The sequence below is a fragment of the Taeniopygia guttata genome, chromosome 9, assembly GCF_048771995.1.
Source record: "Taeniopygia guttata chromosome 9, bTaeGut7.mat, whole genome shotgun sequence".
Classification (NCBI taxonomy): domain Eukaryota; kingdom Metazoa; phylum Chordata; class Aves; order Passeriformes; family Estrildidae; genus Taeniopygia; species Taeniopygia guttata.
This window is the reverse complement of record NC_133034.1, coordinates 25992241-26017935: the sequence shown is the minus strand read 5'-3', so window position 1 is coordinate 26017935 and position 25695 is coordinate 25992241. Positions and strand designations below refer to the sequence as shown.

The 25695-nt window shown below is 38.3% G+C and overlaps 2 protein-coding genes across 8 annotated transcripts in view; both read right to left on the bottom strand.

The window, feature by feature from the left end:
* Positions 1-16261, bottom strand: part of CP (ceruloplasmin) — a 30017-nt gene extending 13756 nt beyond the window's left edge. For 5 of the 7 annotated variants that reach the window (XR_012057366.1, XR_012057364.1, XR_012057365.1 and 2 more), the window contains exons 1-18: positions 15996-16247; positions 14053-14297; positions 12913-13125; positions 12226-12399; positions 11398-11652; positions 10022-10187; positions 8918-9057; positions 8214-8354; positions 7883-8094; positions 7232-7382; positions 5454-5666; positions 4941-5148; positions 3619-3758; positions 3022-3150; positions 2328-2434; positions 1398-1614; positions 644-783; positions 61-223 (exon numbers count right to left, since the gene is read on the bottom strand). Coding sequence is in view for 3 of the 7 variants with exons in the window: in XM_012575774.5 (XP_012431228.5) it covers positions 61-223; positions 644-783; positions 1398-1614; positions 2328-2434; positions 3022-3150; positions 3619-3758; positions 4941-5148; positions 5454-5666; positions 7232-7382; positions 7883-8094; positions 8214-8354; positions 8918-9057; positions 10022-10187; positions 11398-11652; positions 12226-12399; positions 12913-13125; positions 14053-14297; positions 15996-16150 (3169 nt within the window). In the remaining 4 variants the exon portion in view is untranslated. Of the gene's footprint in view, positions 1-60; positions 224-643; positions 784-1397; positions 1615-2327; positions 2435-3021; positions 3151-3618; positions 3759-4940; positions 5149-5453; positions 5667-7231; positions 7383-7882; positions 8095-8213; positions 8355-8917; positions 9058-10021; positions 10188-11397; positions 11653-12225; positions 12400-12912; positions 13126-14052; positions 14298-15995 lie in introns of those variants that run through there. The other 2 variants (XM_072933358.1, XM_030280437.4) reach the window with 2 other exon arrangements.
* A 4849-nt stretch (positions 16262-21110) lies between these two features.
* TM4SF18 (transmembrane 4 L six family member 18) lies at positions 21111-25554 on the bottom strand. The gene is made up of 5 exons (XM_002190139.6): positions 24604-25554; positions 22930-23019; positions 22139-22281; positions 21862-22042; positions 21111-21454 (listed from the first exon to the last, which is right to left on the bottom strand). Exons 1-5 carry the CDS (start codon positions 24778-24780, stop codon positions 21440-21442), a joined length of 606 nt encoding a protein of 201 aa, XP_002190175.1. The 5' UTR covers positions 24781-25554; the 3' UTR covers positions 21111-21439.
* Positions 25555-25695: the final 141 nt, after the last annotated feature.

Sequence of the window (25695 nt, the reverse complement as noted above, 5' to 3'; positions counted from 1 at the left end):
CTGTGAGCCCCATTGTGCATCTTAAAACATAACGAGCATTACTGAGCTAGGTGTTCTTACCTTCCTTTGGGAGCACAGTGTAGGTTGCTTCCATGCCTGCGTGGATGTGGTCAGTAACGTGACAGTGTAACAGCCAGGTTCCAGGGTTCTCTGGGGTCATTTCCACAGTTTGAGATGTCCCAGGGAACAGATCAAAGACATCTGCCCGGTAAACCCCTGTTTGCTTCGAGACAAAAAGAAGCAACAGTTAAACTGTGTTAAACATGCTTTCTGTGTATCATTTCTACTGAAGCAGCACTTTGTACATCCACTTCCTGCTCCAAAGTTAATAAACTAGCAACTAAGTGGAAATGAAAGAAAACTATAGCTTTTGTCTTACCATAGCCATGAAAAATTCACAGCTATCTTGTTGAAGTAACTTCTGAGGTTACCAGTGAGCAAATGCTACTGGCAGATATTCTCTGCCAGAATTCTATCAGACATGGTTGATCAAATACTGGTTTGAGGCATAAAACCCTTATGGTTAAAGTAAAAGCCCTGCTTAATATTGTAATATGTATTTTCACCACAGGTAACAGTTCTTGATATTTGACTTACCTGTCATTCTTAGCACAGCAAGAAATAAGTGAAAAAGATCTGATACCTTGTAGTCAAAGCTGTGGCCATGGAAGTGTACTGTGTGAATGTCTACCTCATTGCCCATTCCCATCAGATACCAGTTGACATTTTCTCCAACGTGCATAGTCAGGCCATGCAGATTTCCAAACACCTTTCCATTAATGGCTAAAAAGAAGGAAAGTAAGACAGAAAAAGCAGATAAGATTTTGTGTATTGTGTATTGTTTGAAAGATTTGAAAGCCAATGCCAAACAAAAGTAATGGTTTTGGAGGGCACATGATAAATGTTTATATTCCACATTAAACTAGAAAGAAAACTATAAAGAAAATTTCTTTGCTGTACATCATTGCTCATATTGCAGTTTTTAAAGGGCTGTGGGAATTGCAGATATTTTTTTAAATCAATTTTTGTAAAAGAGTAAGCTTTACAAAGACATGCTTTCAGGATGCACATAGCCTTTCCAACATATCCAGATGAATTGTTTACTGACATCAAATCAGAACTTCAAATTTCATTTTTATTCTTTCTCTACTAAAACTTCAACATGAGAATATACTAGAGGGTTTTGTTGTCGTTAAGGGTTTTTTTTTAACTTGTGAAAAAAATGCCATTCACTGGCATTAGCAGTGTTTTCAAACAGTTTGAGCAAAGTTTTTCAGGCCTTCTATCCTGGGACTGGAAATTCAAGGGGCTGAGAAAGTTGAATTTGCATGCATTACTTTCAAATACATAATTTTCTACAATTCGCAGAGCTACATGAACTAAACTGGGAAACATACCATGCATTTTATTACTTTCAAGGAATCCCTCATCTTCTTTGTCAACAAGGTGTGGGTTGGTAGAATATGTTTTAATGTTTTCATCCAAGTACCATGACTCATTTTCATCAAAAACCATAAAGAGAAGAGCAAACTGAACTTTCTTTTTAGTATGAAATGATGGCAGGTAATGTCTATGACACACAACGAGTGTGCCTATTAATCCACTGTAAGTGTCCTGAAATGACAAATGAAAACCCACATAGTTGCAAGATGTAACTAAACAGAAGTACTTTTAATGACATACAGGAATCCTTTTACTATCTTCACAGCTGTCAGTATCTGGGAATAAGGGCAGCCAGTGTCTAACTAAGTTATTTCTCCACTGTTAGATACTACCCAGGAATCAAGTTAAATGAAGACTACCTCATTTTCATCTCTTGCTATAAACACTTCTTCCATATTAATTTACTGCTCCTTTTTCAAACTATTTTTATGATTTTGAGCTTGATTTCCATTGAAAATATACTTCCTGACACTATTTGTATTTGTTGAGACAATGGCAAGAATACATTCATTTCCATTAAAAATGCTATATTAAGCTAATTCATACTTGGTAAAAAATGGCAGAGATGTGTTTCATAGTTTCATTTTAGTTTTCCCACAAACGACTGATTAGATATTGAGCAAGCTATAAAGTGCTAGCTTTAAGAAGGGAATGTGATATGGTCTATACCAACAGAAGAACAACCAGGAAGCAAAACCATGAATGTCTGTAGCATTGAATTTCTGCCCTGATGTTCTTGCAGTTTGCCTTCAAGAAACATATAAATTCAAAGGTATGGTAATAGGGGAAATAACTTGGCAGAGAAAACAGAAAAAGTTTCAAACTCATCTCCTTTGACTACATCTATGTTGGGGACACAAACAAAACTGATATCAATAATATACCTTAACAATGTCCACTGTTGAATGGTATGCCCATGCAATACAATGTGAATCTCCTCTCCCAGGACTAGATCTCTCTGGGACTTTCCAGACATATATTTTTGTATCACCTGAATTAAATAAGTATCAATTAATTTTTGAAGTTTTCAGTGTGCTGACCTACAGGTGGTCATCATGTAGCAGATGTTATTTCCATTCACAGCTTATATTTGTCTTGAAGTTCCCCTTCCCATTTACTGCACTGGCTAGCTGATGGCCCCTTCTGCAGATCCCTGATTCTTCCTGACAATGGTATTGTGTGTGTTTGAGTGTGTCTGCACTGTCCAATTCACCATATTTAACAGCTCATTGTATATTTTGTAAAGATACAGTCTTTGTAAGAAGAAACTGAGAGGTAATGGCATGCGCTATGCTTTCCTTATGGAGCCAAATCTGTTTGCGTTCATGAAAGGTGCAGCCACACTGTGTCAAAGAATTACTGATCAGTCAAGGACTGGGATACACAGCAATAATTAGCAGTCATTTGAACTGTAGAAATATTTGTCATAATTGGCATCAAAAATTTAAGAACTTGAGGCAAGACAAAAAAAAAAAATTACGACAAACAAAAATTATGTCTTTCCTGCTGTCTGTAAGCTTGCTAAATCTTACCAGAAGTCTTGATGTTACCTGCTGGAAATAAAGGGTGATTTGATACCTGGGTTAGTTACAGCAACAACAGAACTGTCTGTTTTCACTCCATGGGCGTGGATAGAATAAGGTCTTGATGCTAAGTTCTTAAAAACTATTGTAATTTTATCTCCAGTATTTGACACAAGCAGTGGTCCTGTTGGATTGAAAAGAAAGATTAATTTGGTTTTACAAAACATCAGAACAGAGAGAGAGCCAGCTTGTTGTGTTCAAATTCACAACATTGACTTATAATTCAGATGAAAACTGTATAATATTCACTATGACATGCCAGCTTGAGACATTAAAGTTAGGCCTCTATATCTCAAGTTCTGAGCACCTGCTGTGTATCTGAAGTCAGTTTGGATGTTGCTGCCCAGTTTTATGCTGGCTTAGGATCCCTGACTAGGCAGCAAACCAAAAGGGTTTTTTTCCTTGTAGAGCAAGCAATGCTGTCTTGCAGGGAAAGCACTACAGTAAAAGTAGCAGTTCCAAGTAGGTTTTCCATTTAGATTGAGGCAATTTTTTTGTGAGTAGAACTGTACTCAATATTATTCAAATAGTATATTTTGATTTGTGTGGCTGCATTTTTTTGCATTTTCAAAACTGAACATGATGACTTTACCTTGAATTTCCAGGTGCTGCTGCTCCTTTGCTCTGTTTTTGAGGGTACTGAATGTCTGATCGGTGTACTCGCGATATACTACCTTTTTGTACTTTGAGCCAATGAATTTGTCATCTTTATTTAAAAATTGATTGCCAGGGCTGCCAAAAGAATAAAGAAATGCATTCCTTCATGTATTTTAGAACACCTTTTGCAGGTATGTCAACTAACTCTCAAGCAAGAATCTGGCTCAAAAGAAGTAGTAATCTCATACACTGAAATAGTAATCTTATAAACTGTTAGTATCTTCAACATGAAAACACTCTTGTTAAGCTGAGACGTTCCCCTTTAGAAGGTTAAAAACCCCACTATAAATAGATCAAGTGTATGGTAATTGAAAAAATGCTGTGTGCTTGCCCTGGCAAATGCTTCAAATTGCACGAAGGCATACAGCAACTTGCACACTGAAAAACAGAGCCTTTGGCAACTTCAGTGTATGTCTGAAATGAAGGCTAAAACTTGTAAAGCTGAAGTGCCTTGCTGACATTAAATGGGAGGGATTCTCTGCAGAGATCATGAGGGCTGGATGCAAAATGGGGGGAGAATCTGGTAACAGCATAGTCCATATTACTTGCGCTTAGAATTATGTCAGAGTCCACTGGTATACAGGGCAGAGAAATGTACTATCAAACTGAGGAAAAAAGAAGAAAATACAATTAAGTAAATAACAAAATACAGTTATAATCTGTTACTCAAGTAATTCAGGTGGAAGGCAGAAATTAATCATTCTTGTTTAACCTTTTCTTCTAATTGGTGTGAATTATTTTATCCAATCAGGTTTTTTCTCATTGAGATTAAAATACTGGAAATAAAACACCAAGACAATGAGCTTCATGGTAAGTGGATTCAATCATGGACGTGTCTTGCGTAAGCTCATGAAATTGAGAGGGATCAAAAAGAACCTTACTCAGACTACAAATAAACATGAGACAAAGACCTTGTTTATCAGGACATAGTCATCATAGATAAGATTACAATGAATATTTTAAGCTTTCCACATCAAGGACTACCAACATCAGTAAATAACAAATGCACACGCATTATCCAGGATCCATTAAAATCTACATCTGTCCCACAGAAGATCTGTGCTATTTCTCAAACATTGTGCTGTCTGGCTCAGTTACATGTCAGCACTGCTGGGGAAGGAGAAATTCAAGTAAGCCCAAAATATATTTGTGAAAAGAAAGTGTGGCTAGAAATGTCTGGAAGAGGAAAAGGTTCAGAGGAGAAGTGAGTTGCTCCTTTGCTTTTTTTGCATTTTTTCTCCCTGTGTACCAAAATACCTTTCCTCATGGTATTGATGCCGCTCGAATTCCCATGTCCTGTTAGGAGAATAGTCCCATTCAACTTCCACTGCAGCAATGTAGTAAATCTTTTCATGCAAATACGTAGATACATCTCCTTTCCCCCTGTGGCATTTTTTCACTTTGTAGTTCTGTTTCATGCCCCCAGTGTAGTGGTCTGCTGTCAGGCAGGACACTTCAAAAATTCCTAGGGGTCAAGAAACAAAGACTTGAGGAGACTGGGACACAGGTTATTGCTCATATTAGGTCCAAAATCTTTGTGCAGTATGGCTACTTGTAGTAATAAAATTCAGCATACAGAGGAGCTAGAAAAATCAAGAATTTAGCATTAAGAACCTATGTCCTTACAGTTTGGTGCCCTTCAAACACAGCAGTATACAGTTTTAGCACCAGAATCAATATACCGGCTACTTAAAGCTTGTCTCTATGCACAGAGCATGCATAGGTAACAGTTTCTGCATTAGTAACATGATTTTTAAAGAAGACATTTACCTTCAGAATCAGGCTTCATAATAGCTGTAAGAACTGCATGTGGAAACAGATTTGCTGTATCCCTTCTTGTTCCTTTAGTTACAAATGTGTTTTCTGAGAAGTATATCCCATGGACATCAACTTCTGAACCCAAGCCCATCAAATGCCAGGAAACAACACTTCCTTTACACATCTCAAGACCAGGCTGATTTCCATACATATAACCATTAATGGCTATAGAAGATTCAAGGAAACAAAAGCCACCTTGATTAATATATTACTTAATTCTGCAATAGAGATTAATTAATAAACATTTCAGATGTAATGTCATGCCTTAGACTGTCAGAAATATCAATTATAAAATACTTTATCACATCAACAAAACTAAAGAATCAATTCAAGCAAAGCAACTTTTAAACCCCAGTGTTCAAAAATAATTTCCAACTCTTTCCCTTTTTAATGTCTACAACGCATATTGCTACCTTGGCCAACTGGAAGTTTCCTGCTTTCTACTCGTCATGTATACAGGATGCATAAAGGATCCTGATTTATACCCTGCAGCACCCTCCAGCTGTGGAGTGGAGGCAAGCAGAAGGGTTTTTTTGTTTGAGTTACTAACCCTTTCTAGATAGTCCTTTGCAAAACTTTCAAATCCTGGGCTTCTCAGGTACCACTGAATATTCAGCACCAAGAGTCTGTAAACAGGAATGGCCCTGAGGTGAAATCTTTTCAAAATGCATAAAACAAATATGCTTAAAGATTAGGACTTACTGGCAGGTTTCATGTGAAACTTGAAAAACATTTCTGCAGTACTAAAACACAATCAGTGTGAAACTCAGTTCTGCACTCTATTAAAGAAGCAGAGAGACATTCTGAGGCGAGGTCCAGCTGGCAGATCGAGGGAGGGGATCCCTGCCCTCTACTCAGCACTGCTGAGGCCACACCTGCAGGGCTATGCTGAGTTCCGGGCTCCCCAGTATAGAAGACATGAATACACTGGAGAGAGGGCAACAAAGGGCCACAAGGATGATGATGGGATGAGAAAACATCTCTTCCTACAGGGAAAGGCTGAGGCAGCTGTGATGACCTTTCAGCCTGAAGAAGGGGCAGCTTGGGGCATCTCACCCACCTGTGCAAACCTCTTCAGGTAGAATACCAAGAGGTTGGAGCCAGGCTCTTCCCAGTGGTACCCAGTGGTAGGGACAGAAGCCCTACTGACACTAACAGACACCAACTGACACACGGGAAACACTGTGAGGCTGACCAAGCACTGGCAGAGGCTGCCCAGGGAGATGGTGGAGTCTCCAACCTTGAAGGTATTCAAAAGTCATCAGGACATGGTCTTGGGCAAGTGGCTCTGGGTGGCCCTACTTGAGCAGAGTGATGGACCAGGTGGTCTCCAGAGGTCCTGTCCAACCTCAACTTCTCTGTAAATCTGTGAAAAACATTCTTTCAGCTACACCATCTGCAAAGCAGAGGTCAGTTTTTTCTTGCTGCCTTGGTTGCACTCGTACTGGTTGCATGCAGTCTGAAGACCTAACTCCTCCTTCTATCTGCTCAAAGTGGTATAATCATGCTAAATCCTCAACTGCCATGCATCACATTGAACAACTGGCATGATACTTTTAACTACCAGATTTGGTTGAAACTGAATTGCACTGAAATGTTTTGGGTTTTTCCCCACTGTAAAGGAATTAAATGTCTCTGCACTATATAGCTTTCCTGCCTCAAACATGAAACCATTCAAGTAAAAACCTTACTGCAGAAATTAATATTTCACTAACTAATAATTTTCTTACAGTGCATTTTGTTAGACTCTTGGAAGTCTTCATCATCTTTGTCAATTTTACCAGGATTTAGTGTAAACATCAAAATATTATCATCCAAATACCAGCTCAGATTCTCATCAAATACCGTGGCAAGTAGAAAAAACTCCATGTTCACATTTTTCTGTTGAAAACAAATAGTAGAGGGGAAAATAGAAATGAATGAACAGAAAATGTCAGGGGAAAAAAATCCTATGTTGTAATAATTTATGAGTACAAGTCACAAAATAGAGTAAATGCATACATTGATACTTCATTCTGATAATCTCAAAGCTCTGTAATTGCTGCATCTAGTAACTAAGTATCTACTGCTAATGTTCTTTCTATCAGCAGGGGCCCCCTCTGGAAGTGAGTTTGTATTTGACCTTTAAAATCTCTACATTTTCCTAGAAATTCTCATGATAGCTGAGACTTGAATGCCAGCTCATGACAATGGTGTTTTCACATAGCAGTGACTGTCCACCTGGAGCCAGATTGAAAACCACTCCCACTTTCTTCATGTTGTTTATTCCCTTTAGGACATGGGTGAAACTGTAATGTGAAGAGGAGGTGATGCAGTCTGGGAAGAGAGAGCAGATTCAGCTGTGACGATGCAAATGTTTCCATTTTTCTTCTTTGACTGACCTGTTTCCCAGAAGAAAGCAGAGCTCCTTTCCTGCACACTAGGAGAGGACCCACAAGACCAGAACTGGTGTCTCTGACTGCATCCACAGCTGAGTAATAAAGCCAGGTTAAACAGTCTGGGTCTTGCTCTGTGGGACCCACATCTTCTGGTACGTCCCATTCATATGTAAATGTGGTGCCGGGACTCACGTGAGAGGCTGGAGATTCGGTACCTATTACAGAAATCAGCATCGGGAATTATGCCAAGTGCACATTCATTCTTTTCCCACCTGTAACACATGGGCAGGTAGGACAGCGAGGCTCGCATACCGCAGCGCCCGTCCGGGCTCACCTGCGGCGGCGGTGCCAAAGCGCGCCCCGGCCCCGCTCCTGCGGTAGCTCACGCCGTGGGGCTGGATGCTGAACGGGCGGCTGGCGTTGTTCCGGAAGGTCACCCTGATGCGCTCACCCACTTCAGCCCTGATCACAGGTCCTAGAAAAGTGTACACGGTCTAATTATGGGATATTTCTATCAAATGGTGTACAGGTCACCATGAATTTATGGCATTCAGTGGCTGGCTGCTCTTTCCCTTGCACGAGAAATGCCACTGGGCCTCTATGGCCACAGACCAGGTCCCTGGCACATGGTCTGAATCACACAACAGCCCAGCAGCAACCAATCCCAGTTCACGTGGAGGTCCAGTGACTCTCAGGACAGTTTCCTCCCTTTGGAAAGCGATTTACAGACATTAGCACCAACCCATGCCAAGAGCAGCAAGGTTATCAATAGAACTAGATCTATGTAGCCTAGCCTTGTAATTAAGAGCCTGACCTTTGGAGACCATGGCATGCTCCTACAGGGAAGCTGGATACTGTGGCAGTGTTGCACTCAAGAGCTTTTTTACTCCTTGGGGGAAACCACAGGCACTAGGGACTGCTGGAGGCAGGGAGAGCTAAGGGCTTCTCCTTGGAGGTGGGGGCACTGCTCACTAACCAGTGGAAATGACTGTTTACTCTCATAAATCTTTGACATGAAAAAATTTTAGACTCTCTTACCTAGGAGTCCAAGATGTGCTTCCTCTGCAAGTCTTTTTTTATGTTCAGTGAAAGAACCATCTGTGTATTCCTTGTAAATTGCTTTTTTGTAGGAGCCACCAATTCTTGTCTCACTTTGTTCAAAAAATATCTGAGATTCACTGTGTAAAAGAAATTGCAAGAGATGCAAACACTTCAAGTCAAAATGCCCAGTTGTAAAAAGGCAGTTGGAGCTTAATCCTGTTTTCGGAGCTATGGCATGCTGAGTTTGTCTTTTGGGTTTCTTTTCAGCGGTATGGTCACACACTTATATGCAGTGATGTAGAAGATGTGCAGGAATCCATTATCCTTCACTAACTTCTCATTAAGAAAAAGCCGCTGTGCTGAGCTGCCCTTACAAAGCCAGTATGCCTAGAGACTCATAAACAATGATTTCTAGTCAATATTTCATAACCTTGAATTGTTTTTTCTTTTAATTAGAAGTTACAAAACATCAACAGGGGCATATACAAACACCAAGAATATGTAACATCTATATACATAGTGAGAAGATTGCCTTGACGCTTCTACTCTTTAAGAAAGGACCTTTCAGTGTTTTCCAAGCACTATTCAGACACTGAACTGTGCCTCATTGCTTGTGGAAGAGGTATGTATGCTTTAACTCGCAGATAAAAAATTTGAGGAATCAATGTATCCAGTTCTTAAATATGTAAACACACAGGAAAGGGCAAGCTATCTCATGCAATCTGTTTTCTAGATGAGATACCATTAACATGAGTTTCATCATCTAACACAATGGTCATGATCTCCTGCTTTGTTCCCTAACTCAGAATAATCAACCAACTTGAACAATCAGGAGTCACAGCCTATATATGACATAATAATTAATCTTAATCTCAATCTCAGTGAAATGACTAACATAGCAGCAAAATTTAAGGTAAGATTACAAGGAAAACAAATGACCTAATTTGGTCTGATATTTATTCTAGGATTTATATTTAAGCACAGATGAGGACAATGAGCAACTATGCTTAAAAGTCAGTTCTGCCATATGGCTTACCTTATTTAGCATGCTTAAATAAATTTTTCTTGGAAAATAAAACTTCTTTAATTAGAGGCATTTACCTGTCGACAATTAATTCTTGTCCTGTAAAATTGTTCACTGCAGATGGGCCATAATTCCAGATAATCTCTTCAGCAGCAAGGAAGTACTGTCTTATCTTTGTACTCTCACTGTGACTTGGTGTGGGTTTCTTACAATCTTCTACTTTAAAAAGGGCCTGCATACCACCTGGGAAAAAAAGAGGTAGAAAAACCTAGGGAGAAGGAACTGCATTTTGTTTTCTCTTTCCCTGCCTCCAAGAGCTCTTCTGTTCCCTGGACAATTCCCACACCATTGATGGATATGCAAATCACAAAGTGGAAGATAAATGCTATAAAAGAAGGTGTGCCACCTGAGCTAGGATATAGGAACACAGCTGTGGTATCCACAGCAGGCTGACAAGTGTGGTAAAGGGCATTCTGCTTGTAAAGCTGCCACTGGCATGGTGGAGAAGATTAGGGTCGAGTGGACAAAGTGCTGTCCATGAACCATTCAGCCAAGGTGAGGTGTTACCAGACTGACCATCCTCTATCTAAATATAATCAACAACTTACTTGTGGAACTCCCAAGTCTGCATCCTAAGGGAAGCAGTTAGCAAATCTGCTTGCTGGGGACACAAATAATATAGTGAAGAGAGCCTTTTTACAGCTATAAATCAGGCCAGTTCGTAGGGTTTAAATCTTGGCCAGAACGCCTCAGCCATATCAGGATACTGCTTGATCTGATAAAGCTTGAAACCTCTGTGTAATTGAATCTGTAGGTTATACATTCCTTTTTGGAGTTTTCAAATCTTGGAGAATGATTTTCGGTTCTGTGTTCTTTCCCATTTCTGTGACAAATTACTGCTCTCACTTACAGGTATATAGATAATTAAAAAGACTGGAATTAGCTTCTAAGTATCAAATATGGCTATTAAAACTGAAAATACAGGCTAATACAGGGAAGAGAAAAGAACATCTCTGTTTATTCATGAATGTACTTTCCAGAACATGTATTTGTCAGCAGGCAAGTTAGCCTGCCTATCCTATGCCCCTTGTCAAAGATGGAATGAGCCCCAACTTTTTTGTTGGAAACAGAAAATTGCGGTTAGTTATCTCCAACAGGAGGCAAACATCATGCTGTTTTTTTGCCCAATGGTGAGGAATGCAAAAATGCAGCTATGCTAATTGCTGCCAGCTGCTGCTGCTGCTGATCATTAGAGAAAAGCATCCCTTGATTACCATGGCTACAGGCTCAAACCAATCTAATGCACTTGTAGGCATTTAAATTACTCTGAGGATTTTTTACCTAGAGGAGAATATTGTCTGGCATATCACCAGGTCAAGAGCCCTGCAAAAGTGACTCAGTAAACTCTTAGCTCAAGCTAAAAAATGTCTGATCACTGAAACTTGTACTGTACCTTCAATGTGGTCATTCACTTGGCAGCTGAGCAGCCATTCCCCAGGGCTCCTTGGTACCATGACAGCATCAACGAATGTGGCTGGGAAGAGGCTGATGGTGTCAACTCGATGATGCCTTTCTATTAAGGTCTGCCCATGAAAGTAGGCTGAATGGATATCAGCTTCATTACCCATGCCAAAAAGATACCATTTTATCTTATCTTCCACACACATTGTGAGGTTTGGGAGGTATCCATACATGTACCCATTGATTGCTAAAATAAATGTTATTTATTACAGTTAACTTCACAGACCTTAGGATGTTTTCTTCCAATCAGGTATCATACAACCATTGCTCTGTTCTTCAAAATAGAAAGAACTTCAAAAGAAAGCTCCATACCTTTGAAAATCACTGCCAGTATCAGACACATGCTTCCTCTACATAGCTATGATTCTGGAACACATGCCAGAGCCAGAGCTATATTATTTGTTTACACTAACAGTAAGGATTGTTTTTCTAATCTATGAAATTATAGTACAGAGCTCAGGACTAAGAAACAGAACAAAGTAACACAACTCTGTTTAGAATACCTGGGAAAATTACACTGGCAAAGAGCTTCTTTGCCCCTAAGAATTTTATATCACAACTCCAAAGATTTGATTGTATAATACTTGCCATCACTCTTTAATTTTAGAATTTTTATTTTAAAGAATCTGTCTTAATTCTCTAAGAAAAATCCCTGATTTTTTAAAAAAAAATTCTACAATTAATCTTTAAAAGAGACAAGATAGAAAAATATTACTTCACGGTATCAGTGACAAGCAACATTGATATAATGTTCTCTCACAGTGCATTTTATTGCTTTCCTGGAAGTCCTCATCATCTTTGTCCACTTTGGAAGGCTCAAAACAGTATGTTCTGATATTGTCCTCTAGATACCAACTGAGATTTTCATCCACCACAGAAAACATAAGGATAAATTCAGCATCAAAGTGTTGATCAGTATCCCTATTCATTGTATCTGAAAAATAAAGCAATATATTCAAAATCTCTGGTAACTGACATTAATTTTTTTGTCAGTTTGAACTCTAGTCTCAGTAGGGGTGGACCCTGTTTACTTCATGTTTTGACACTTTCCTTGAGCATGACTGTATACGTAAACTTACAGACACACTTAAGAAACAAAAAATTCCCTTTTGATACAATCTATAAAATTACTGAGGATAAATACTGCACGTTAATCTCTTTATTATATTAGTATTTACAATTCCTTGTACATTGTTAGTATAGCATATCTCACTCATATGGATTTGTGAACAAAGTATTCTGCAAACTATATTCGCTCTCATACACAAAATCAAACTACTTCCTAAAGTATTGACGGTAGCTGATTGAGAAGGTCAAAAGCAGTTATTTCAAAATAAATTGTAATCTTCTCCTCTTCCAGGAAGCTATTTCACTTATATTTATCAATGATAATTATCAATCACCTTGCATATGTATTTATTTACTCACTTATTTATTTATGGTTTACCTTTCCTGCAAATTATTAGAGGTCCAACAAGCCCTGAGGCAACATCTCTTGGAGCATCTATGTGGGAGTGGTAAACCCTGGTTATACAGTCTGCATCTGCTTCAGCGGGACCTTGATCTTCTGTCACATCCCATGTGTAAGTGTACTGGCCTCCAGGCTCCACAGCATCATCTCGCTTTTGCAAATCTTTGGTGGTGTCAGGATAAAAAGCGCCTGAAGATAAAAAGTCACCATTACCACAGCACACTCACAATAGGGTGTTAGGATAGCACCTGCCATGCTGAAAGGTGACTACATGCTGCATCAAAATGGACTGAACATCTGAATACAGGTTAAAAACCCACAACTTTTAAATCAGATGAGTAGATGTTTTCTTTCCCTTGAGGAATCTTTTCCTTTGCTTTTGAAGTCCATAGGGGTACTTTGATTAACGGCCCATTAAAGTTAGTCTTAAATTATTTGGAGGGGACTATGTGCTTATTGTAAAAAGATAACAATTCAAATATTTGTAAAACATTTGTTAAATATTAATCTTGGAAACTGTTCTAAAAAATTGCATGTGACCTGAAGGAATATAGGTGTTGCTGGAATGATAGCAACAGAAAAAAATTCTGAAAAGTGTACGTACTGCTACATAATACACTGTTTTGGTCCGACAGAGTGTGTCTCTATCAAGGCACATACTAGTTGTAATGGAAACAAATTACTAAGCAGTATCTGTTTATCCATTTTAAGAAATTCCTGTGTATCTTATATACCATATACATAAATTTAGCATTAAGAATTTGGAACAGTACATTATTACTGTTAACAATGTCTTCCTCACAGCATCAAATTTTTATATATCCTCCATACCTGAATTTCTTATATATCTTTATACACTTATTTTGGTTGAAACACAAATATTCTTATTTCAGGTAAAATGTTGATCTAAAATTGCCTTCTTCACAAATTCCACTTTTGGCTTTGTATCTTACTCTTGAAAAATTATCAAACTTAGCTCCTATTTTAAATTGATTGTGTCCTAATTTAAATCTCTTTTTACTTGACCAGTCTTCTCTCTGATGGAAGAATACCACTTACACTCAGAGGGACGATTAACTTTTGATAAATTTTTATCCAGAATGGCATCAAGCTTACCTTCATTTTCTTTTGTGTATCTTACACCATGTGGATGTAGCGTGTAGTTTCTGGAAGCAAAGTTTTTCAAGTGAATAGTAATGGAATCTCCAACTTCTCCCTTAATTACAGGACCCAAAAAACCCAGCCAGGAAGGTTTGTCAATTATCTCATCATATAAATGATTGGTATATTGAACGTAGATAGCCTTCTTGTAAGTGTTTCCTATCCTCTGTGGTCCTCTTTTGAGAAAGACTTCAGCCTGCCTGTAAAGAAAATACACAAATGCATCTGTCATGTGTTTTTTAATTAATAGTCTCAAATAAAGACCAGGTCTCTGCAGCACTATTCACAACTACATGCATGCCTTGGGGTGAAATAAGTAAATACTGCCCAAAAATGCAAAGCATTTTCTACAAGGTGGAGTATTTGCACATATGGGAAAGGAATTGTAGGTGCCTTGGCAAGTGCAGGTCTGAAGTGTAATTAAAATGCCAGTCCAGAGCTCCCCTTGGAGAGAAAAGACTGTTACTGTAATTCTGAGTGCATGAGGCTCTTGAGCTGCAACCTAAATTGAACATGTATTGTATGGCTCTTCTTGGACCCTTTAAACAGCTACCATTTAGTTGTAGGGTATTCCTTCTGCACTGTGTTTTTCCCTGCCCCTATAAACATCAATCTCTACACAAGCACACACTCAAAAAGTGTCCAGGAGGAGAATGGGAATCAGAGAAGCTGTCACTGAAAAGTACAATACAAGGGACTGGCTCCATTGCAGGCATACAACCTCTGAAAACCTGACATTAATGTAGCATGCTGCCTGTCGCCACATGGGGTGACAGGGGAAAGTGCAGGGAAAGTGCAGTGAACAGCAGTGCTTTATTGTATTACAACACAGCTCTGCAATTCTCAGACAGGATGCCCTGTTTCCACCCTCAATCAGAATTACTACCCTGCTGAATCTCTGGCAGTGTCTTATCCCTCACAAAGTTTGTGAATGGAAAAATGAAAAGCTAAGTGCTTCATCTCACACCTGATTTAGTGGCAGGTTATGGCTGAGGCTCTCACTAAAGAAAACAAACCACAGGAAATCTTGTAATCCCTCATCCACAGACTAAATGATAACTGCATTTTTGTGATTTCTGATTTTCTAATTTCTAATTTCTCTCATCATTGTTTTTGCCTTGATACAGTCCTATATAATTTTAAACACACTGAAAAAAGAGAAGAAAGCAGCAGTTTTCCTGTCTCAGATATTTTTCTGATGCCTTTTATATCTGGATTTTCTTTATTGATTATTCAGACCTCCAGAATGCTTCCCTCCTCATCATCCTACATATTGTCAGCCTACTTACTGCTCTCACTCTGCACTGGACCCCCTTTGCCTTGTAACGAGCAACCCAGCTCCTCCACTGTGGGTGGAAGTACCCAGCTGTGCTTCTGCACCAGAGAAAACAATCCCTGCCAACAATGAATAACTAAAAAGGAAACCTGTGCTCGGTAGGAAAGTTTTACACTTGTAATTTGTTTTTAAATTTGACAATTCTGCATTTAAAAACAAAAATCATCTCTTCGGCACTAGCACCTTAGACATTCAAAATTAAACACCATTAGACATTCAGGGTCTTATTCTAGACTCTACTTATTAAATTAAATATTTTATTTACTTAATAAATGTATTTATTTACTTATTATTTTATTTAATTATTAAATCTAAATATTCCAGTGCAACAAATTCACACTCTACTGCATATTCCAATGCTTTGAATTAGCAGAACATTGTAATGCAGTTCTCAAGCAAGCCAGGAAAAAAAAAAAATCAAAATTCCCTTATATATCTGACAGAAAACCCACTGACACCAAGACTCATTTCACTGCCTTCGCCAGGTTTTCAGTACAGCCCTGGTGTCTAAACCAGATTAAGCTGTATAATAGAATGCAACCAGTGACACTGCTTTACTTACTCTTCTTCTGCAAAAAGCTGCCCAGAGATGGCACTGGCATTGCCAGGTGCATAGTTCCAGACAGTCTCTGTAATGCCAATATAGTACTCCCGGTTCACTGCCCCAGCATGGAAACAGCAAGAAATCAGCAAGCAGATTAGGAGAAATAGCTTCATTTTGCATTCATGGACCTTGTGGAAAACATGAAATAAAAACACAAGACAGGCACATGCAATTTCCTTTTATATGTTCCTATCTCTCCTACTCCCCACATCCTTACCTCCCCCTCCCTGCTCCTGTTTGCTTTTGTGGAAACAATAAAAGCAATTGCACAATGTCTCTGTGTGTCAAGAGCAAACAAAATATTCTGGTAACTTCATCAGTTCAGAAAAGCAAATAATTTTTTTCTATTTCTGCCAACCTACAATCACAAAAAAATAGCATTCAGATTTTCTTAGAGTGCAAATCTTGTCACTGAATTGAAAGCAGATTTAAATGGATTTACAGACTTAAGCTTCATTATATTCTTCACTATTTTCATCACTCTCTCTACAGCTTGTATACTACTGAGAAAATAATCCTATGATACATGGCAAAAGAACACAACTTCTCAAGCACACTGTGAGAAATTCTAAGTAACACTTTTCCCCTATGTATCTGCTCTGTGTTGACACAAGGAGCCCAAGCTGTGCCTGCTCCTGTCTGTTCATTCCACCAAACTGGTGTGGCACAAGCAGGAAAGGGAGGACTGAGGTCACTGGGACCAGTATGCCCACCAGTGCATGCTTGGGTTAGCTCTGTTAGCCACCACAGTTCCCTTAGAAATGTAATTTTAGCACCGAGTGTGGCACATATTGCTAGAGGTGGAAAGGATTAGCTATTCATGTATTGAGGTAGGGAGGTTTGCATCCCCTTTCCAAGCAGCTTTAGTATTGCGGAAACGAGGCTCAGAAATTCCACAAAATGACCCCGCTATGTTATCTTCCTCCTAGTCTGTTGCCGGACAGGATAAGCCCCATTCTTCAATGATTAAAACATGAGATCCAGATAATCTTAACTGTTACCATTATCTAAATGCGCTACCTAGTGCCAAAGGCTTCTTTTTCTTTATTCAAGTTCTGTAAACATTTTGGTCTCACTGAAAAATAAGAACAAAATTGGATCTTAAATATGGAACAGTTAAAAACCACTTAACTAAAGTTTGCAGTGGCACTTTTTTTGAGTATATATCTATCACAAGGTGGTTGTGTCTGAAGCTTTAGGCATAAAAAGCCACCTGTGACCTTCTATTAAAAAATATGTGTTTTCAGTCACTTGGGAATTCTTAAAAAATGTCATCTGAGCTCTGAGCACTGACACAATTACATTCATTCTAAATTAAAATTACAATCTTCCATTGTATGGCAACTTAAAATTATCTGTAATAAGCAGGATATCCCTTGCAGCTGTTCTAATACTGAATATTAGAAAAATTATTATTATTTTGGATAGAAGACTAAGATTCAGAATATAATTAAAATATAGCAGTTTTCCTTTCATAACATAAAAATCTAAGTCTTGTTCACCAGGACTATGGTATAAGATAGTTCACAAATTTTAATCACTATTCCTATCAATCACTGTCAGAATATTTAATTTCTTCATATTTCTACACATCTGGATTAAATGAAGGATTCTGCTTCTCTCTAAATGACAAAGCCAAAGCTGACATTTTGAAACCTGCCCAAATCTATGATGAAATTCTGGAGTTTCACAGGTTGATGTCACATATTCAAAATTATTTCTGTAGGCATTTTTTTCCTCTGCCACAGATGAAGATAAGTAGTGCAGTGGAAAGATCAGCTTATCGGGGTTGCATATGCCCCATTTGTAAATTAGGTGAGGTAAAAACAAGAAAACTTTTACCTCCTGTTAAAATACTTTCATTCAAAGTTATTCCTTCCTAAATAAATTGTTAATGAGTATGTATGTTTTTGATATATTTTTGTTTAGATTTCCAATTGATTGAGGAAGAGAAAAAAACCCTTGAAATCTCCACATTTATTTGAGGATAAAAATATATGCTTTACTTTGCCTTACACCCCTGAATACTCTAAATTATTCTTCATTGATTTGCAAAAGAACTGAATGCTTTTCTTATGCAAAAATATAAGAAAAACTTCTGACAGGCAATATTTTCCACTCCTGCTTTTAATCACACCTTCCCCAAAAGAGGAATATGCTTAAACACACTCCTCTCATTTTTTTCTTAAGAAACTCAAAAACCTGACCAAAGTTCCTCAGCTTCTCAAGTCTGTATTATCTTCAGAGGGTGTCTGAAAAGCAGGAACTCCTCTCAGGACCTAAATAAAAAGACCCTATTCAATTGGTTAAATTATGAGTCTGCAGTTTGCTGTCATTAATACCCCTTGTTTTAAACCATAGTACCTCAATTCTCATATTAAAGATGCTGAAATACTCTGTTTTTGAAATCCCCAAAATTCCATTGGAAAGATAAAGCCAACATTTTATTTCAAAAATTTTCCTTGAAAGAAAAGAATAAATAAACCCCCAAATGGAATATTCTGACAAAAGGTCACATGTATATTAATATTCATAAGATATGCATATCATATATCTCATATGTATAATTCATAAGAACACACAGTGAGGCTGAATTGAACCCCCACCCCCACCATTTCACAATTGCCGCATTTGAATGATGTGTGTCTGTTGCCCGCTGCCCATGCCGCTGCTCTGGCTGCCTGTAAACCTCTGCAGTTAAACACCCTTTAAAGAGCTGGAGCAGCCCCGTTTGTCCTCTGCCGTTCTATGTGGAAAACCCCTCTATCCATAATGGGAACAATCAGGAAATTGTAGTTTAGCAAAAGTCACTTTTACATAAACAAATATTAATATACTCTAAAAATATTAATAGTATACCCTACACATGCAAAAGTGTGGCTGGGGCTCCACAGTATTTTACTACAAAACTGAATGTCTACTCTGATTTCCAGCTACAGTCTTTTAAATGAACAGCATTATTGTCCCAGACACAGAATCCTGATACTCTTGCAAAATGCACTGGCTGTGGGGGATAAATAATGCTTGGACTCTTACTGCAGATTCAGCACTAATTCCTCTCTGCCAGGAGTTTATAAACTCATATCCGCAGCTTTCTTCCTCCTGTGCCTGGGGTGTTTTATGTGGGGATTTCAGCAGGCAGGATGTGCATTTCATGTCCAGGAGCTGTTGCGCAAAGAAGGGTTTCTCCACATTCCAACCCTGCACAAGCCTTGTCCTGGCCCCAAGGGCCACTTCTCCCTGTTGAGTGAGGTCTGTCTTCTGCAGCTGGATGGTCACATTGCCTCAAACACCATCAGGATCATTGGTTATGTCTAGATTTCAAGCCAATTAATTAAAATTCTTTGCAGGAATCTTGGTTCTGCTACAAGACACAGCTCATAGTGCCACTTTTTAAGGACAAAATACTTAGGATGAGTCAGGACTTAAACTGATTATATCAAGGTTAACTTTGCCTTACATCCAAAACCCCTGCGTGAAATTGGCTCTTAAATTTGGAAATACAGCCCTATGTTAGTATTCTTAACAATTTCAAATCAATAAACTGCCCCTTTTAAAGCGGAATGACCAAGTTGCAGTTGAAGCTGACTATGGTAATGGAGATGCCAAATTCTGGATTATGGGTAAAAAGGGTTGCAGGATCAGGAAGCCAAACAAGAACTACATTACATGTCTCTATATTTAATTTAAGCCCCAAAATTAAGCGATGTCTGTCATATAATGGAAATGTAAATTCACCAGACACAATCACACAAAAAATTATAAAGACAGATACAGAGTTTCTAGGCAAGAAATCAGCAAGATTCTCTGAGATGTTTGGTAGGAATATAGGTTGATTTTTAAGTTTTCATTCTTTTCTTTCTGTCCCAAAACAACACCCACAAATCCATAAAAATGTAGGATTATCATTTAAGATAAGTGATATGTCACATATTGAAGTCTAGAGAAAATCAACGTGCAATGACACAGATCTCATTTTATCATCATGCCTTTGTATCATGCACCTCTAACAATCCATGCCACCTTGAACCATCTCCCAGAAGACTAGCCCCATTCTTAAATATTATTAATTATTTTATACTTGCAACGTAAAAGAAACTAAGCAATTAAAATTTTAGATGCATTATTGAAATCCTACAGAAAGAAATCAGCTATTCAAAAGCATCTGACAAAGGAATTTGAAGGCAAAAACTCAATATTGTCTTGAAACAGAACTCAATTACTGATATATTCTATTTTTTTCTAAATAATTTATTCAAAGCTGACACTTATTATATGGTTTGCATTTCTAACAGTGTTTAGTATTTGATGACAATGTTGCACTAGTTCTGATGTAATAGGCATACATGCATTACTGCAAGTCTGAAGTTGTTCAGAGGAAAAAAAAATAAAACAAACAGGAGTGCTAAATACAGCCAAATACTCCCCATGCAACTGCAAATGAGCCAGGTGTCCACTTCATTGTGAATCCCTGAATTTTCACTGGGAATGAAAAAATAATTATCTGAGAAAGTCAAAATACCTTTTAGCTGCTAATTTAAAACAGATTATTCTTTTTCATCTGATCATTATTGCCAAGAATGTTAGCCTTTCATTGTAGCAAGGTCAGGATACTTGGAAGAATATTAATAAGCTAGCACTGGGTACTCACAAGGTTCCCTCATATGTTGCCTCAAGTCACATCATACTTGACTAAAGGAAAAAGGTTGCATCTAAGTGGAAACAAGCCCTGTACAGCCATTAACATGTGCCTATTAGCACAGCTGTGTTCAGACCTGTGTGTCTAATATGTCAATCAGGCTCAGGTGCCTTTTTTACCGAAGAAAGACTTGACAGACTTTTTTCTGTAATTGCTTTTTGCTGTTATGAACTTCTAAGATGGAAGGAGGAGGGTAGGCTCTGCCTGTGTCCTTCCATGATTGCCATCATGGTCTGTCTGTAACTAAAATTCATTCATTTAGAAATCATGGCTTCATGGTACATCAACCCCTCTTGATGTACTGGGCTTTGAACCAGGCCTTTGCAAAACAACAAATAGTCATATGGTCTAAGCAATGACAGGGGAGTACAAAAGCAATTCTACAGCAGTTTATTAAGAAAAAATAATAAGGTGCTTTCAATGCAAAAGCAGCTCTGTTATATTCAAATATCCCTACTGTCACAAGTTGGAGGGTAAAAAGTGAAGTGTCCCTGCCAGGCGCAACAGGACAGGTGAAGAAAAACGTAAATGTCAGACATTTCAAATGTACTTCATCCAAAACAGAGAAGTTTGATAGACAGAGATTAAGACAAGGGTTTCATTTTTATTTGTAGCACACAAATCTACCGCTATGATTATGGAGAGCCCATTTCTCTGTTTTTCTGGAGACGGGGGAGAAGCAGCAACAATTTCCTTGACATTTTCAGAGAATCCCAGCCTGCAAGTAAAAAAAAAAAACAAGTGCTAATCTTTCTCATCATTGCTGTGAGAGCCACACATTAGTAAGAATGTCTGTAAATTGAATGTCAGAACAAAGGTGTTCAGCAACCTCTGCTGACATAACAGTAATGGATTTGGCATCCATGTTAATTTCCTAACCACTTTTTTTTCTTCTCAGTCCAATCTTAAAGGTCAGAGTGAGCAGCCACCAACCTCTGTATACCACAAGAAATTAGTGGATGAATCAAAATAAACAAATGTATTATCAGTACATATTCTCTTGAAAAAATATGCCATAGCATAGAGAATGCATAAATCAAAAGGCTAAGTCCCCAAGTGAGAGAAATTGCTGAAGCTACAGTGACAAGGAGATGCTGAAGAAATAAACCTCAGATGTTTTGTTACCTGCACAAAAACAGAATAGGTCCCACAGAGTGTTCGTTTCAACTCAGCAGCTATTTTGAGAATGCAGATGATTAACTGTAACCCACTGAGAGCTATCAAAATCGAGAGTAAAATAATATTCCACTCCACTATGTTAGCAGGTCCTGTGCACTTAGACCAGGCAGGGTAATCTGTGAGGTACCTATTAGAGAAACACCAGACTGAAGTAAGAAGAATGTTTCTTACTACTGATTTGGTAAACAATTTCTTCCAGAAGAGTTACACCAATGTTTCTTACCCCCCAGCAGTGTCTTTGAAAATATAATTCCATCCACTTGATGAATTGCAGAAAGGGCCTTGAATCAAATGCAGGGTAAAAATGATGCAACTGTATCCCGAGAAAGCAATTCCAAGCAGGGCTAGCACAATAGAAATAAAACTCTGAAGTAAAGAGAGAGAGAAGTATTACCTTGTGAGGATAGTGTCAACAGCAAATATGATCATTCAGTCTAGCTACTTCCTTGGGGCTGAATTTCACATTTGATTTTCCCAGTCTTCAAAATTCAGAAAGAAAAATAGCAGGTAAAGAATAGTAAGAATACACATACAAAATAAAGATTAAGACAGAGCTTAAGACAGTTCTACAACTATAAGTTATATATTATTTGGGTGGGGTTTTTAAACTTGAGTTTTTGTAAAGTTGGTTTCCAAAAATACCAGAGCAACACAGCTGTGTATTAAATATGTCTGCATCCCAGATAGCAGGTATTGAGTAATTTCTGAAAAAAAAAAACCACTTCCAAATAATACAGGCAAAGAGATGAAATAATTTAGCTGGTGTGCTTCATTCTATGTTATTTTATTTTACAGGGATTTAGGGGAAGGGTGTGTCTAATTTGCTTTCATCCTGCTTATGCTTCAGATGAAAGAAGCTACACTTTCTGTGACCTTGCAACCCAATTTAGAATCCTCTGTGAAAGGAAGTGAAAACAGAGCAGCGGAGAGAGGAGCAGGATGTGCTGGAGCAGAAGCAGGAAGGCATTAGAAACAAATGCTCAGGTGATGTACAGAAATAACACACAGACTCACCCTGTAGGTTTTGTTACAGCTCTCACTCTGGCAGCACCGATAGAATACACTACACTCCAGTGTTATCATAATTACTGCCAAAAGAAGGATCTGTAAGAGGACATAATAAGGTCAGTGAGATAACTGCAGATACTAAGCCAAAATCTCCTTCACCTTTGGAACTCAGGGACTGCATCTCTTCTGCTGTCTTGACATTTTAAAGCTGATCCATAGGACAGCCCAATTAGTCGAGGGATACATGGAACCGGAGTGGTTTAGTTGGCTGCTGCTGTACTTGTGTCTTGTACTTGAAAGACAAAAATACACCCTCTACCATCACAGTAAAGTGCTATGACCTTGGGCACAGCTACACCAGTGAAGCTGAAACTATAAAACCAAGGTCACAAGCAGAAGAATTAATACCAGTGAAAAGAAGGATATTTTATTGATACAAACACATCATTTCAACACCTTCTTGCTGACACAGACACAAAAATCAGAGTACTGCCTTCCTTACCAACACCTTAATTCTAGAAGAAGTCAGTAATGCAAACTTTTGATTAAATTCACCTGGACTTTCATTTGTCAAGTATCCATATTGATTTCTTCAGACTATTAGAGATTATTTAAGCTTGATCCTATAATAATTTTGATAAATAGGATCTGGGCTCCAGAACCACAAACTGCCATTCAGAGAGGCACAGGTTTTAAAAGGGAAGTATGAGAAGAGAATACTCCTGAATCACAACACTATCCTCTCTTATGCTGCTGACCGGTTTGTAACAGTATGATAGATGCATTTTTAACAGATTGGTAATAATCTTAAGGCTAAAAATGTTTCAAAATATTAGTGCCACTGTCGCAGTTAACTTTTTTAATATATTTGCAACTGTTTTTCTGTTTGAATCCTCTGTTTGGTAGTTTTTTTTCTTCTGCTAGAACTGAAGGTTTTTCTTCTGCTTTAAAGAGAATATACAATTTCAAATTAATGTCTAATGTTTTAATAACAGTTCAGCACCTTCATAAAAACTCCTCATTTATGCAGATAAACCCATTGAAGCACTGTGTGCAGTGCACTTTGTTCACATAACTGCTTTCTGTTCCTGGGGCTACAGCTCTTCATGAACGTGGAAAAGAGCATGAACAGCAGGCAACTCCACAGTAGTTTATTACCGCAGATGAGCATATTACAAATGCAACAGGGAAAATCCTACTATGCTAATCACAGTAAGACAATTCTCTGTATTTAGTCTGACAACAGTAGTACCTGATGCATTCTGAATTCTGTTCAGTCTTCTAAATAGTGGACTGCATACAGCTCTGAAAAACATCTGAACCATTATGAGAAGCTCTTTTTTTTCATTTGGGTAAAACACAACATCCACAGGTGATTAAATTAACAAACTGTTTGCCTCCATAATACATGCATAAATTACATATAAATAAAAAGACAGCAGAAAAAAAAAAAAACACCAACACACCCTGCAAAATCCTTTGCACTTAATAACATACATAACTTGTCATTCAGTATGCTAACTTTTTTTTCAGTTTGATTGAGTTTTTCTGCCTGCAATGGTTTTTGTTGAAGTAATCCATATGCTCTTTTTTTTTTAAGCAATTACATTACTGAAGAGTAATTCAATATTATTTGCAGTAGAATGCAATTCATTAAAAATCCATAGACTGAGCACTTACCATCACACCTGAGAAACAGATGCCTTCAAAATACCACTCATGGTTGGGAGACTGGTAACTGGCAGCATGCAGAGCTTTCCCGTTTGGAAAGTATAGGAGGATGTTCACAACAATACTCCAAAGTGCAAGAGGTACCAGCAGGCAACTCAAACAGCTTCCACATGTCTCCAAAGCCATCTCTCAAGAACTCTGGAAGTTTTGTTCTTCTAAACTAACAAAAGTTTACAAGACCTTCACTATAAGAAACATTTTGACCTCCCCAGCTTGATTTAGTAGTTTCATATTCACAGGACCCAATGACTGGGGTGTGATTCCAGGGACAGAAGTGCTTAACAGTTAGCAAAACAACATATGAATATCACTGTGTAAACTCACTGTCCTGTGTTAAGCACGTCTTTGTGTAGTAATTTCCCTTCTAAAAATCCTCCTTTGTGATCTTCCAAATGAAATATGTCTAGGAGTCAGCCTCAGGAAGGAACTTCAAAGCTCTCATTTCCGAGTGACTGCTCAAAAATGTCCTCCTCCCCACAACACATACCGCAACATAGTTTGTGACAGAAGCAAGGTTTTTCAACCTTACTGCAGCATGGGGAAGAGACCTGTAAGAAGATAAATATGCCCAGTCTCTGTAAAGAAGGTCACACTTTGCCTTACATTACAGAGACTTATTAAGAGGACCCTAGGTGGGAACCAATGTGTTACTGACTTGCAGCAGCAGGCTGAGTCCAGGCCATCTTGCAGAGAGTATAGAAGCCCAAATAATACTGGTTAGAAACTGCAAGGCAGACTTATTTTTACACTTTTAATCAACTGCTCTTTCCCACAGCATTATGTGGCTCTAGTACTTTGCAAATTAAATCCTGCTATTTCTCCAATTGTTTCATTCTGTGCTTACAGCTGAGCTTGCACAGCTACAAACCTGACCTATGTACACATGACTTCTTGTGCAGGGCAAAAGGTCTGGCTGTTGTTTTGGAATGCCTGCTGTTTGTACTGTGCAAAGCCAAAGTCAGACAGCTTTCCCATAGTCAATGTCATCATTCCTCAACCCCTGAGCAGCTAAACACTATCCCAGTAACACAGAGCCAGGGC